Source organism: Bubalus kerabau, chromosome 5, assembly GCF_029407905.1.
Source record: "Bubalus kerabau isolate K-KA32 ecotype Philippines breed swamp buffalo chromosome 5, PCC_UOA_SB_1v2, whole genome shotgun sequence".
In the NCBI taxonomy this organism is placed as follows: domain Eukaryota; kingdom Metazoa; phylum Chordata; class Mammalia; order Artiodactyla; family Bovidae; genus Bubalus; species Bubalus kerabau.
The window spans coordinates 112861147-112876073 of record NC_073628.1 but is presented as its reverse complement, the minus strand read 5'-3'; the positions used below and the strand labels follow the sequence as shown (position 1 = coordinate 112876073).

Genomic DNA, 14927 nt, shown 5'->3' with positions numbered 1-14927 from the left:
GACCAACTTGGGAAAGCAAAGTCAGAAATTATAAGATTTGTTTTGACTGAGCAATTCTGTTGATGAGCTGAGGAGTTGAGAGAGGAATTCCACAGTGTTGAGAATTTTTGCAAACCTAATGAATGTAGCCCCAGGAAAATCTCATTAACTTGGACTTCCTAATAATGATATACTAAATTATGATATATTCAATAATTCCTAATTATGATATACTGGAAAAAAGTATTATCCAATCTGAGAGAACTGAATTTATGAAACAAACCAATAGTGAAAATGAGCTGTTGTGATGGATTCTTTTGTATTTCAGAAAGAAACATTTTTAAAAAAAATTCATTTACATGCAAACAATTGCCATACTATGTGTTTTTAAGAAAAACCTCTCCATGAAATCTGGTTCTCAAAAGACCACTTCTTTATAAGGTAAGGCAAAATGCCAATATTCCTATTTTAGAAAGGAAAGTCACAAGATATAATTAAACATTCTGCAGACACAGTGGTTAAGGACAATAATTAAAAAAATTAATCTTATTATTTTTTTGTCGCTCAGGGAAAGTCGGTCAGTCGTGTCTGACTCTTTGCGACCCCATGGACTATACAGTCCATGGAATTCTCCAGGCCAGAATATTGGAGTAGGTAGCCTTCCCTTCTCCAGGGGATCTACCCACCTCAGGGATTGAACCCAGGTCTCCTGCATTGCAGGCAGATTCTTTAACAGCTGAGCCACAAGGGAAGCCCAAGAATACTGGAGTGGGTATCTTTTTGGAAAAACCCAAAGGTTTGCCATGAGAAATGGCGCTGGAGGGGTGGGAGCCATTCTTTTTCCAGGTCTTTGGTTTCGCACAGCAACCGCCTTCTGAGCAGCAAGTGAAATGAATCTTGCATTGAGGAGGAGGTCTAGAGATGAAGGTGGGGCTTCTCAGGTGGCATGAGTGGTAGAGAACCCGCCCGCCAATGCAGGAGAGGTAAGAGACGCTGGTTCCATCCCTGGGTCAGGAAGATCCCCTGGAGGAGGACGTGGTAACCCACTCCAGTATTCTTGCCTGGAGAATCCCGTAGACAGGGGAACCTGGTGGGCTACTGGTCTATAGGGTCGCAAAGGATCCGACGTGACTGAAACAACTTGGCAAGCACACATGGGGATGAAGGTAAGACATCATTCTTATCTCTAAGACTCTTGCTGCTGCTGCTGCTGCTGCTGCTAAGTCGCGTCAGTCGTGTCCGACTCTGTGCGACCCCATAGATGGCAGCCCACCAGGCACCCCCGTCCCTGGGATTCTCCTGGCAAGAACACTGCAGTGGGTTGCCATTTCCTTCTCCAATGCATGAAAGTGAAAAGTGAAAGTGAAGTCGCTCAGTCGTGTCCGACTCTTCGCGACCCCATGGACTGCAGCCTACCAGGCTCTTCTGTCCATGGGATTCTCCAGGCAAGAGTACTGGAGTGGGTTGCCACTGCCTTCTCCCTCTAAGACTCTTACAGTTTGGTATTAGAGTGACAGAAAAGAGGAGGAAGAAGGGGAAAGGAAGAAGATGAAAAGCAGGGATGAGAAAAGCACACAGTGCTCTCAGTGGAAGTCCACGTGGAGCTCTTCCCATACCCTCAGCTCAGGCCCCCTAGATATGAGCGGCGACACTGAGTGCACAGTTGGCTGCTCCTATCTGTCCCAGCTGCCAGATTCCACTGCTCAGTCACTTTGACTGGCAGGAATTTATTTGACAGCCAAGAAGCCTTTTTGTTTTATGTCCTCTCTTTCTGCAAGGTCTCTGCTGACGCCATCATTATAGAAAAGTCTACGTCTGCGGACGTAGTAGGCGAAGCAGGAAGCCGTTATTACAACAGCAAAGACTCAGACAGCCCATTTGGGAATTTCAAATCCTTCACGCTTCCTAAGCCAGAATGCTCTTGAAACATTTAGATACAACATAATAGTATATGTTCATCCTTACTCTCTTCTCAAACTCATAACCAAGCCATTAAACATTGCTTCTTTAGTCAGAGGTATTCCAATAGGAAGCACTGAATCGCCATTGTCTTCCCAGCCCCATTTGTAAAAGGCACAGAAAAAAAAAAAAGGCCTACACACATCAACCTGTACATACACACACACACACTAACAAGCAGAGCATAGAACTTGTAGAATAATATTTCTCTTTCTTATAGATAGCTGGTGATATCTTTTCATAGATGTAGAAATTTCCAAAGGTGAGATTTGTACTAAGTAAACACAAATTCCATTTTTACATAATTCAAAACTATGTGCAAGAAACTGAAAAACACTGCAAAAGTGTTATTTTGAATTTTTATAGCAACCCTTTGAGAGGGTAACAGGCAGGAAGGTCAGAGATCCCCAAGTGGCAGAAGGAAATGAACTGCAAGTGGCAGAAGATTTTGTTTTTGTTTTTCCTTCTCTACACAAAATTAAAAGAGTCTTCTTTTAATTCTGTGTTGATGATACCTGGTTCTGCCTGGAGCTAACCAATGCGTTTTTCTTATGGAAATATTTTGCTTAAGCTGTGTTAATGAAACTATGTATTTGCTTGGGAATCTGCCCTTTCTTCAAAATGGTTCTGCTTAAAGCTAGCTTTTTTTTCTTTTTTCAAACCTTGGGCTGCTAATGGCTCAATAAACCAGTATTCATGTCAGTCTTATTGGGGGCGGGCGGATGACACACCTCGTGCTATCCTATCTCAAAAGTGCATATGATAGGAGAGAGGCCTGGTGAAACTCCCTCAGCCTTGAGGTATCTCTCTTATCTGCTTAGCAGCACCAACAGACACAAAGTTCAGTTCAGTTCAGTCGTGTCCCACTCTTTGCAACCCCATGAACTGTAGCACACCAGGCCTCCCTGTCCATCACCAACTCCCGGAGTTCACTCAGACTCACGTCCATCGAGTCAGTGATGCCATCCAGACATCTCATCCTCTGTCGTCCCCTTCTCCTCCTGCCCCCAATCCCTCCCAGCATCAGAGTCTTTTCCAATGAGTCAACTCTTAGCATGAGGGGGCCAAAGTACTGGAGTTTCAGCTTTAGCATCATTCCTTCCAAAGAAATCCCAGGGCTGATCTCCTTCAGATTGGACTGGTTGGATCTTCTTGCAATCCAAGGGACTCTCAAGAGTCTTCTCCAACACCACAGTTCAAAAGCATCAATTCTTCGGCGCTTAGCCTTCTTCACAGTCCAATTCACATCCATACACGACCACAGGAAAAACCATAGCCCTGACTAGATGAACCTTTGTTGGCAAAGTAATGTCTCTGCTTTTGAATATGCTATCTAGGTTGGTCATAACTTTCCTTCCAAGGAGTAAGCGTCTTTTAATTTCATGGCTGCAGTCACCATCTGCAGTGATTTTGGAGCCCAAAAAAACAAAGTCTGACACTGTTTCCACTGTTTCCCCATCTATTTCCCATGAAGTGATGGGCTGGATGCCATGATCTTCGTTTTCTGAATGTTGAGCTTTAAGCCAACTTTTTCACTCTCCACTTTCACTTTCATCAAGAGGCTTTTTAGTTCCTCTTCACTTTCTGCCATAAGGGTGGTGTCATCTGCATATCTGAGGTTATTGATATTTCTCCTGGCAATCTTGATTTCAGCTTGTGCTTCTTCCAGTCCAGCGTTTCTCAGGATGTACTCTGCATATAAGTTAAATAAGCAGGGTGACAATATACAGCCTTGACATACTCCTTTTCCTATTTGGAACCAGTCTGTTGTTCCATGTCCAGTTCTAACTGTTGCTTCCTGATCTGCATACAGATTTCTCAAGAGGCAGATCAGGTGGTCTGGTATTCCCATCTCCTTCAGAATTTTCCATAGTTTATTGTGATCCACACAGTCAAAGGCTTTGGCATAGTCAATAAAGCGGAAATAGATGTTTTTCTGGAACTCTCTTGCTTTTTCCATGATCCAGCAGGTGTTGGCAATTTGATCTCTGGTTCCTCTGCCTTTTCTAAAACCAGCTTGAACATCAGGAAGTTCACGGTTCACATATTGCTGAAGCCTGGCTTGGAGAATTTTGAGCACTACTTTACTAGCATGTGAGATGAGTGCAATTGTGTGGTAGTTTGAGCATTCTTTAGCATTGCCTTTCTTTGGGATTGGAATGAAAACTGACCTTTTCCAGTCCTGTGGCCACTGCTGAGTTTTCCAAATTTGCTGGCATATTGAGTACAGCACTTTCACAGCACCATCTTTCAGGATTTGAAATAGCTCAACTGGAATTTCATCACCTCCACTAGCTTTGTTCGTAGTGATGCTTTCTAAGGCCCACTTGACTTCACATTCCAGGATGTCTGGCTCTAGGTCAGTGATCACACCATCGTGATTATCTGGGTCGTGAAGATCTTTTTTGTACAGTTCTTCTGTGTATTCTTGCCACCTCTTCTTAATATCTTCTGCTTCTGTTAGGTCCATGCCATTTCTGTCCTTTATCAAGCCCATCTTTGCATGAAATATTCCCTTGGTATCTCTAATTTTCTTGAAGAGATCTCTAGTCTTTCCCATTCTGTTGTTTTCCTCTATTTCTTTGCATTAATCACTGAAGAAGGCTTTCTTATCTCTTCTTGCTATTCTTTGGAACTCTGCATTCAGATGCTTATATCTTTCCTTTTCTCCTTTGCTTTTCGCTTCTCTTCTTTACACAGCTATTTGTAAGACCTCCCCAGACAGCCATTTTGCTTTTTTGCATTTCTTTTCCATGGGGATGGTCTTGATCCCTGTCTCTTGTACAATGTCAGGAACCTCCGTCCATAGTTCATCAGGCACTCTATCTATCAGATCTAGGCCCTTAAATCTATTTCTCACTTCAGAAACTAGCAAGGGGGCACTCTTTCTGTCCCCTTACGATGTCTGTGTCAGAAGCTTTCCCTATCTCTATTATACTTTAATAAAACTTTGCTACACAAAAAGCTCCAAGTAGTCAAGCCTTGTCTCTGACCCAGAATCGAAATCCTCTCCTCCAGAGGTCACAAATCCCAGCATAACACATGGCTCTCAGCAGCAACCTTTCACCTTCAAGACAGAATACCATCCCCATTCTTGCCACTGAGCCGAAAGAGGCTCCAACGTGTAAGTCAAATAGTATTTGAACCCAGGAGAGCCTCACTCTTCCTTTTATGACAGTTGCCACTTGGAGTTGTTTTTCATCAAAATGCCTTACTACCCAAGTTCTTGGAAATTCTTCCTTTAATGAAAAGTATATTATTCTAGGACTCAGGTATCATTTTCAGGAGTAAAATCCAGAAGAATCCCCAAAGACAGGCAAACAAATTTTATAGGAACCTGAAAAGTTTACTTGATTGTTCTTTAAAAACAAACTCACAATAAGGAAAAGCAGTACTATAGGGAAATCTCTCTCTAAATTATTTTGTTAGACTTCACGGGGAGGGAAGGAAAGTGTGGGAACAAGGAGGCTCTCACGGTTGTGACAAGGGACTTCTTCTCTGTTTGATGGGCAAAGTAATCCAGATGTACACCAGACTACAGAAAACACGGTGATTCAGGGGAAATCACTGAACTTGAAGTCAGAAAAGTTGGTTGCACTGCTCTCTCCAATTCTTGAAAGCCGTGCAACCTTGGACAGATCATCCGACAAGATCTAATTTGTCTGTGAAATAAGGATAATAAAATCCTTTTTCCCCTAGTTTATTGGTTTATGAGAAGATTCAAATGAAATTATAAATATCTAAAATATATATTTTATATATACAACTTTGCAGGCAATAAAGTGTTATCCAAATGTAAGACATCATTTTTATTACAAAGAATGAAATCATTGGAAGCAGACTAGAGAAAATGATGCAATTTAATCCACTGCTCTGTTGTCTTGCCAGATACCAGGTATTTGAAGTATGGGAGATAGCAGAGGTTTACATGTAATAGGAGATCATCATTTACTAAACAAATGAGCCAGGCTCCAAATAGGTGTGCTTTTACTTAAAACATTTATGTTGCCAGAATTTTATAATAGCAGTGTTTTGCAAAGTTTTACAACGGAATTACTTGGGGTGCCTGTTAAAAAATACATACCCCAAGGCATTGTGAACCTCTCTGAAGAGGGGAAGACAGGTCTGCTCCCTTTACAAACTGCCCAAGTGATTCTAAAGGACACCAAAACTCAAGATTGAGTATAATATGGAACATCCTTCAAGATAAATCGATGTAAGCTATGAAGCTTTTACTTGAGGAAGATTTTCATTTAATACAACGGCTTTGGTGTAATAGGCTCTTCTTTGTGAGTGTTAGGTAGGTAGACTAGGGAAAGGAGTCCAAGACAAGGAAGGGAAAAGCCTGAGAAAATAGAACAAAAGAAGGTCTGAGGACCGGGGTCAGGACCTCAGGTAAAACAAGCAACACTCCTGGCTGGCCCAATTTACATAGGACAGGCCCAGGGAGAGATAAACATATAAAAAGAGGAGCCAAAGCTAGTTCTCTCTCTGTCTCCTGCGTGCTGGGGCACTCTTCTCTTCGCGTCTTTGGATCAACGTGCCCTCACGTCTCAGAGATGGATTTTCCTGCTATCTTCTAAATAAAATACAGCTGTAACACTGAGCTGTAACACTGATTTGTCTAAGAGCTATAACATGGTCCTTTCGAGACCTGAGAGCTATAACGTCGTCTATCCAAGACCTAAGAGCTGTGACATGCCGAGGGGGCTTTAATGTCCGTCACTCCAAATCTTTGTTGTGATGAGACCAAGAACTGAGGAACTTATACTCGTGTGACATGAGGACAGGCTTAGATCTCCCACCCCTCAAGAGCCATTGAATGCCACGAAATGGCAGACATTATGGGTCATCTGTGGTTAGTGCATAATCTCATTTCTGAGGATCTGGGAACACAAGCGTAATAACCTCATCATTGTCTCCTGTGCTTCCATTGACTTTTTCTTGTTTTTCTGTTTTAGTAAAGTTTCAGTTCCCTAAAGGTGAAGCATCCCATGTAAGCTTCATTTGTAAGCAATCCTTCTTAATTTCATTATATCTATAAAAGAGCTGAGAGAGTACAGGTAATAGCATGCTGCTTAGCGAATGTATGATAATGAATATTAACATTGGATTAACCCTTGGTTTCCTTTTGGCATAAAAAATACTGATTTGGGGATTCAGGAAATGTCAATTATGCTTTCAACCTTTGAACTTCTGACTTTTGGGTTTTTTTAGGAACAAACTCTTTCAAGGTAAGAATGAAGTTCATTTTGTGAGTTACTTCGATTCTTCCACTACAGTGTTGGAAGCAGCTAATTTAATTATTTCACTTTATTTTCACACAGAAACATGGCACTAGTCTCAAGGGTGCCACTAAAGTAATGGTGCTGCTAACCATATTGCACACTATGACCCACCACGACATTATTTAGTTGCATCTCCAAATTATAAAAAGCATGGTGTGCCATTACAGATGAGAGGAGGCAGGCAGAAGTGAGGGGAAGCAGCTTGCCTCCAGTAGGAATGACAGCCAACCAAGAAAGATTACTATGCATCAATCACAAAATTAAATTCTGGTCACATGCTTCTCATCTGATACTCATACTAACCTTACGAGTTAAGTATTACACCTATTTTAAACAAGGAAATGGAGTCACAGGACAGTAAAGCAGCCTAAAATGATGTAGCTCATGAAGAACAGAGATTATGAATAAAAACTCAACTTTTTTTTAAACACAATTTTTTTTATCCCAAGATCTACAGTGTTCCTTAGATGTTATCATCGTCAAAATTGTGCTTGGATAACCTATTTTCCAAAACCAGGAATTTACTTACTAGACCATAGTCATGATAAATGCAGTGATACAAATGATAACGTTTGATGTTTGGCTTAAGAAGAAAATAAATTCTGCATTTTCTCTCTGGCGTTTGCAACTTGCAATTGACAAGGATATAATTATATATAACTGTAGGAAGCTGCAGCAACATACTCAGTTTGAGGAGAAGATATGTGTTTACTTCCAAAGTAGAAAATGATGCCATAGCAATTTCTTTGCTTACTCGACTAACATTTATAAGACACCTACAATTTGCCCCGTGCTGAAAAAGGAAGTAGGAATATAAACATGAACAAAATGCTATGGAATAGAGGTAAATAAATAATAGTGACTCCCTTGAAGGACAATGGAGAAAGGAGAGGTTTTAATAAAACAGAAGATACTGTTTTCCAGTTTGGAAATAGCCAAGTCTCTGCTGTCTTCATGAAGAAAAGTGAACTGCTCTTTCTGAATGTCCCATTCAGAAAATGGAAGTGGAAGAATCCCTATCACTGGAAGGCCTGCACTCTGGTCTCACAAACCCTGAATCCACTGACTATGCTCATCGGATACCTTGTTGGGCAGATGCTAAAGTAAGTGTAGAAGGGTTCCTGAAGCAGTTCATCTCTCAGGTGGAGAAAATGGATTGTAAAAGTTCCAAGCCTTTACCCCTTTAGCTGCTTATAGAGAAAGAGAAGTCTTTCACATAAGAAGTTGAGTTAGAGGGACTGACAGGGGCTACTCTGCCTGGCACTCCAGGAACACGAGGCAGAAGTCCTTTCTTCAGGTATTCTAATTCCAGCTAAACCTTCACAACAGACTGTGGGAAATGGTGCAGAAAGTCCAGAAAGGCCAGGGGATGGGAGAACCAGGCAAGGTGTTTTTCTGGCTTTCTCCTTTCCACTTCCAACTGGACTTCCCAGAGTCCCTCCCCCTGGTGCAGTTTTCTCTTTGGGTTCAACATCCTTAGAGGAGTGCACCATGCACTACAGGGTCTCGTCTGCCTGCCTCTGTCCTATCCCATGTTTCTAGCTCCCATCTCCCCTCTCCCTCACCACAGCACATACTCTGGTTTCAGACACACAGAACTTCTTACCCACTAGAATGTTCCCTTTGATCATAGTTTATAACCCAAAGGAAGAGCTTCCTGGTCTATTGCTCCTTCCCCAACTCCAAGGTCTTCCCTGGTGGCTCAGATGATAAAGAATCTGTCTGCAGTGCAGGAGACCAGGGTTGGAAAGATCCCCTGGAGAAGGGAATGGCAACCCTGGTATTCTTGCCTGGAGAACACCATGGACAGAAGAATCTGACAGATGACAGTTCATGGGATCCCGAAGAGTCTGACATGACTGAACGACTAATGAACACCCCCCCCCCCAGAGTTCCCCAGCAGAAGAATTAGTTGCTTCCTCTAAGGTGTTCCTATAGTTCTCTACCACAAACAAGGCACTTCTCATGTTGCATTATTATAAATGGTCATTTTTATGGCCAGATTGTAACTCTTGTAAACAGAGGGACTCTCATTTTTCCCTCTTTATATTCCCAGCACTTAGCATAGTTCTAGGGCACACAGTAAGCCCCAGTAAGTGTTTGCTGAGTGACTGAATTGATAGGGTCACACTCCTCCCATCCCCCACCCCTGAATCATACTTATGTATTTGTTCCTTATCCTCCTGCTTTAACATACATCCTCGCCAATAACACAGCACAATTAGCCTGTGAGGAAAAGGGAGCAATCTGAGAATGAATTCCAAATGAAATGTGGTACCTCTCTAGAGTCTATGTCTTGGTGACTCTGCAAGAACAAACTTCTAAGGTTTTTGTTTATTAGACAGTTTAATAAAACAAGCCATCTTCCAGGCTTTCTGATATCCCCACCCTTCCATTCTAAGAAGAAATAATGTATCACCATCTTCTCCATCTTTCTCTTTTTCATTTATTCATTTCACACAAGTATTTATTGAACACTTACTCCATAGTAGGTAGTATTCTAGGATCTGGGATATGGTAGTGAACCATAATTCTTCAGTGATCTTTTGATCTTTTTATTCTAGTGGCAGAAAGAGACTGATTAATATATAAGATAAATGAGTTAAATATATACTATGCATGGTCACGATAAGTCCTAAGGAGAAAAAGATAAAAGAGGGAAGAGAGACAAAAGTGTAGGGGAGTTAACATTTTAGATAGTGTAGTCAAAGGAGGCCTTCCTGACATTGAGTAAATTGAGGAAGGAAGCTGAGGAGCAGGACATGAAGATACCCAAGAGAAGAGCATTCCAGGCAGAGGGAACCATGGGGCAAAGGTTCTGAGGTGGGATGTGTCTGGCATGTTCAAGAATCAGCCAAGAGCTACTGTGGCAAAATTAGAGTGAGCCAAGGAAGGCACGTGGGAGAGGAAGTCAGGGAGGTAAAGGTGATCAGAGGAGGCCATGGAACTGAGAACCAAGGTTTCAGAAGGACCAGATGTGTGGATGTTGAATTCAGTAAGAGTTATGCCAGTAGTATTAGGTAAGGTAACTACGAGTCAGGAGCTATAAAGTGGTTAAGAAACCAGGGGAGGGACATCCCTGGTGGTCCAGCGGTTAAGAATCTGTCTGCCAATTAGAGGACATGGGTTCAATCCCTGGTTAGGATGATCCCACATGCCTCAAGTCAGCTAAGCTTGTGCGCCACTGCTTAATCCTGTGCAGCTTGGAGTCCCCAAACCACAACTAGAGAAAGCCCGTGCACAGCACTGAAGACCCAGCACAGCCATTAAAAAATAAAATGAATTAAATAAATAAAGTCAACTTCTCTTACTTCCTTTCATCATTCTTTCCCTGTTTTCAGTTTTTTTCATTGTTTTATCTTTTCCTCTCTACTCTTCTCTTATCTTTATTCATAACTTTGGTTTATCCTGCATTTTGCTGTTTTATTTTTTAAAACGCTTTTTATTGGAATAGAATTGATTTACAATCTTTTTTTTTTATTAGTGGTAATTTTCTCTTTAAATTTCCTTCCTGTATTATCATATTTTATGCCTCTCGGTCATCCTTCTATATTCTGTTAAACTTTCCTTTGGATATGGGTCATCTTTTCTCAAGCTTTTCTCTTTTCTTATTTATTTCCAGTTCTTCTCTCTAGGAATGATCCGTGTGGTTATTCGTTCTAAGGATGCTTTGAAAGCCTCTGAAATTACACCTGGGAATATGCTGCCAGTTGAGAATTGCTTAGTGTCTTACCTCCTTAGCATATAAAAATGACTCTTTTTCTCACCTGTACTCTGACCGGTTCCATCCAGTGCTCCAGAGTGTCAGTAGTGACATTCTCAGGAAGGATTACAGGATCATTAGGGAGGACCGTACACAATGGGGAACACACTGCACCTGAAGGAACAGAAATTTACGATAGACTTCATGCATCTCAGTGTTTCACTTCCTGGAATCATTAGCTTTATTTTTCAAAAACAATTGCTTTCTACATTGTGTTGTTGTTGTTCAGTCACTAAGTCTTGTCTGACTCTTTGCAACATCATGGACTGCAGCACACCACGCTTCCCTGTCCTCCAGTGTCTCCTGGAAGTCTGCTCGAATTCATATCCATACAGTCCATCATTCTACATTGTAGATCACCTCATTAACATGGTCACAGGCAAGGCTGATACTCATTGACTATGCACCTGTAGGGATGCTCCTACACTCACAAGTAAAGAACCACTGCACCAAGTTAAGTCCCTGGCTCCAAGTGCTCTTCCCCTTTCTGGTCACATATACCTCCTCCTCTAGAATCCCTGAAATCTCTGTATGACCCAGCAATAAAAGATTTAATTCCTGCTCTGCAGACCTCTGAGACCCCACTCCAGGACTCCGGCCAGCTAAGGTCTATACTGATTGGTTGATGCCTTTTAAGTACTTTTAATAGCATTTCTGCTTATATGATTTCCTGAAGCTGATAATTGCAGGATCTATTATCTAAAAACTTTACTAACTGGGGAGAAAATGGCCCAGAAATCATGAAGGTGGATTTATAGTGCCTGAAACACTGAAGATCATTACTCTGGTAGCCAAGAAACCTACTGATTAGAAGAGGAAATGTGGAGAAATCAAAAGCAGAGATTTTGGTTCTGTGGTGGCCTTTCAAAGGAAAATCCCACTCTATTTCTTTGTACATGAAGCCTGAGTATCTTCTAAAATTCTATTCAAAGAAGGCAGACTCTCAAGGTTCTCTATTTCCACATCTAAAGATTTTATGATCACCAAGTTTCTTTTCAGTGTTATCTATATTCCTGTTTTACACTGACTTGTATAACTCAAAGAATTACATGAATCTTAAGGACTCTACACATGTGAATATATGATACATTAATGTAGAAATTAGAGGGTGGGGATATAAGAATTTTCTCATGAGGCACCACACGAGAAGCACAGTCTCAGCATCTTACTACTCCTTGTCTGGCCACAAGATTTTTCAGTGCAAACAGTAAATTGAAGATGGTAAAAAACAGTCTCAGAAACTAACAAGCTTTCTCATTAGCTCAAGTTTTATCTACTGGCGTTACACATGTTAGAATGACTTGGAAAATTACTCCTTGCTCATGCAATTAAAAACTTAGGGTTAGTCTCAACACTTTTTTCACAAACAGGATCTCTTTTCTATGATGCTTAAGTTCACACAGAGCCAATTTGAGTTAATTTCACTTTAAATTATCCCTGGCCACAGAGACTTTTATCTTCACTTGCTTCATAATTCGAAAAGACATATGCGCCCAGATGTTCAATACAACGCTATTTACAATATCCAGGACATGGAAGCAACCTAAATATCTATCAACAGATGAATGGATAAAGAAGATGTAGCACATATATACAATGGAATATTATTTAGCCATAGAAAGGAAAGAAATTGAGTCATTTGAAGAGACATGGATCTACCTAGAGACTGTCATACAGAGTGTAGTAAATCAGAAAGAGAAAAACAAATATTGTATATTAATACATATATCATTGGAAAAGACCTTGATGCTGGGAAAGATTGAGGGCAGGAGGAGAAGGGGACGACAGAGGGTGAGATGGTTGGATGGTACTACCGACTCAATGGACATGGGTTTGGGTGGACTCTGGGAGTTGGTGATGGACAGGAAGGCCTGGTGTGCAGCAGTTCATGGGGTCATGAAGAGTTGGACATGACTGAGCTACTGAACTGAACTGAACTGAATACTTATATATGGAATCTAGAAAAATGGTACAGACGAACCTATTTGTAGGGCAGGAATAGAGACACAGACATAGAGAATATACACGTGGACACAAGAGGCAAATGAAGGGTGGGATGAATTGAGAGAGGAGCATTGACATTTATACACTACCATGTGTAAAATAGATAGCTAGTGGGAACCTGCTGTATAACACACGGAGTTCAGCTTAGTGCTCTGTGATGACCTAGATAGGTGGGGTGGGGGGTGGGAGGGGGTCCAAGAAAGGGTGAATATATGCATACATATAGCTTATAGGAGCAGAGAAGGCAATGGCACCCCACTCCAGTACTCTTGACTGGAAAATCCCATGGACGGAGGAGCCTGGTGGGCTGCAGTCCATGGGGTCGCTAAGAGTTGGACACAACTGAGTGACTTCGCTTTCACTTTTCACTTTTATGCTTTGGAGAAGGAAATGGCAACCCACTCCAGTGATCTTGCCTGGAGAATCCCAGGGACGGGGGAGCCTGGTGGGCTGCCGTCTATGGGGTCGCACAGAGTCGGACACGACTGAAGCAACTTAGCAGCAGCAGCAGCTTATTCACTTCACTGTGCAGCAGAAAGTAACACATTGTAAAACAACTATCCCCCAATTAAAAAAGAAAAGTTGTCCCTAGGTTCTGGAGCCAGGTTCACCATAGAGAAAGAATGGCTGCTGATCCAGGCAATCAAAGACAATCTCAAATTGCTCCTTTGGGAACTCTCTGCTCAAGGTACAGCAGCAGAGAGTATGAAGCAGGTGTCCAATGCATGTGTGGTATGTGGCTACACATTCCCACCTTTCCTCTTTGAACTACAACTCCTACCAAAAATCAATCCATTTTCAGGCTATACTGGGTAACATGACCAAACACTACACAAATCACTCAGCAGCACTACCAACATTACATGTGTGTGGAGGAGTGGGGAAAAAAAAAAAAGTGTCATAAATTTCATTTTAACTGAAGCAGCTCAAAGTCAACTTGGATTTCTGTCCACTCCTCAGGCAGAATGATGGAGCTGATCTAAGACCCAGCCAGGCCTGATAGAAGGATTACTTGAGAGCAGAAGTCAGACTCTCTTCCCAAACATACCTATCCCATATCCTTGTTCACACTTGTACTCCACGAGTTTCAGCTCCGAGGTGGGTGGTGGGCATTCCCCTTGCAGGTTCTCGCATAACTTGAACTCCTCACTCCACACTCCCTCCTTCGTGCAGCGAATGGGAAGCTAGAATATCAAAAGTTGAAAACATGGACGTTATAGTTTTGCTAACTTCTTTTAGGGTGTGGGCAAAAGCAGTCTGCTTAAATGGTAGCGTTCTCCAATTGTAGAACCTGGACTAAAAGACACTATTAAGATAATAAACTATGTTGCTATTGACTTTTCCCCAAAAAAGTCAAGACAAGTTTTTTACTGTTTTGATGTGAAGGAATCATGAATAATTTTGTCATTAGAAAATCATTAACAGTGTGTTTTCCTTTGGATATAAGGATACAGTAAGCTACCAAATGGGACCCATGTATTCTGAGATAGCCTTGGGAAATTTTTTTCCCAGATGGTGTCATTTTTGCATTGATCCATTCATACTCTCCCACAAATGCTGCTTGTGGCAGATGTCAGATTTTTTGCAAGATGAGTTTGAGCCAGTGGGACTAATTCATAATTTTTCTGAAGGTGCTTTTTGCTTTTCTGTCTGGTTGAATGGACACGTCATAGCTGCTTTTTGTCTCATCAAAGTTCTATTCCCTTTCTCTACATGTGTGCTTGTTTGTGTAACTCTTGGCTTCATGTCCCCAGTAATCACTAAGTATCTTATATGCAGAACATAGAGAATAGCACTAACTCACAAAGCTCAAGAAAATAAGATTTTAGAATTACAGATAAACTCTCCCTTCATCCGGCCAACTCCTTGAGCCCTTAAACAATTAGTGCGAGCAGGTGTGCTTGATTTCCCAGGGGACTCATTTCATGGCGTAT

The 14927-nt window shown here is 41.6% G+C and overlaps 1 protein-coding gene across 1 annotated transcript in view; it reads right to left on the bottom strand.

Annotated features, from left to right (window-relative positions):
- PAPPA2 (pappalysin 2) overlaps positions 1-14927 on the bottom strand; it is a 320885-nt gene that overhangs the window by 48444 nt on the left and 257514 nt on the right. The window contains exons 18-19 of the mRNA XM_055582744.1: positions 14042-14177; positions 10994-11103 (exon numbers count right to left, since the gene is read on the bottom strand). Of these exons, the coding sequence (XP_055438719.1) occupies positions 10994-11103; positions 14042-14177 (246 nt within the window). The remainder of the gene's footprint in view (positions 1-10993; positions 11104-14041; positions 14178-14927) is intronic.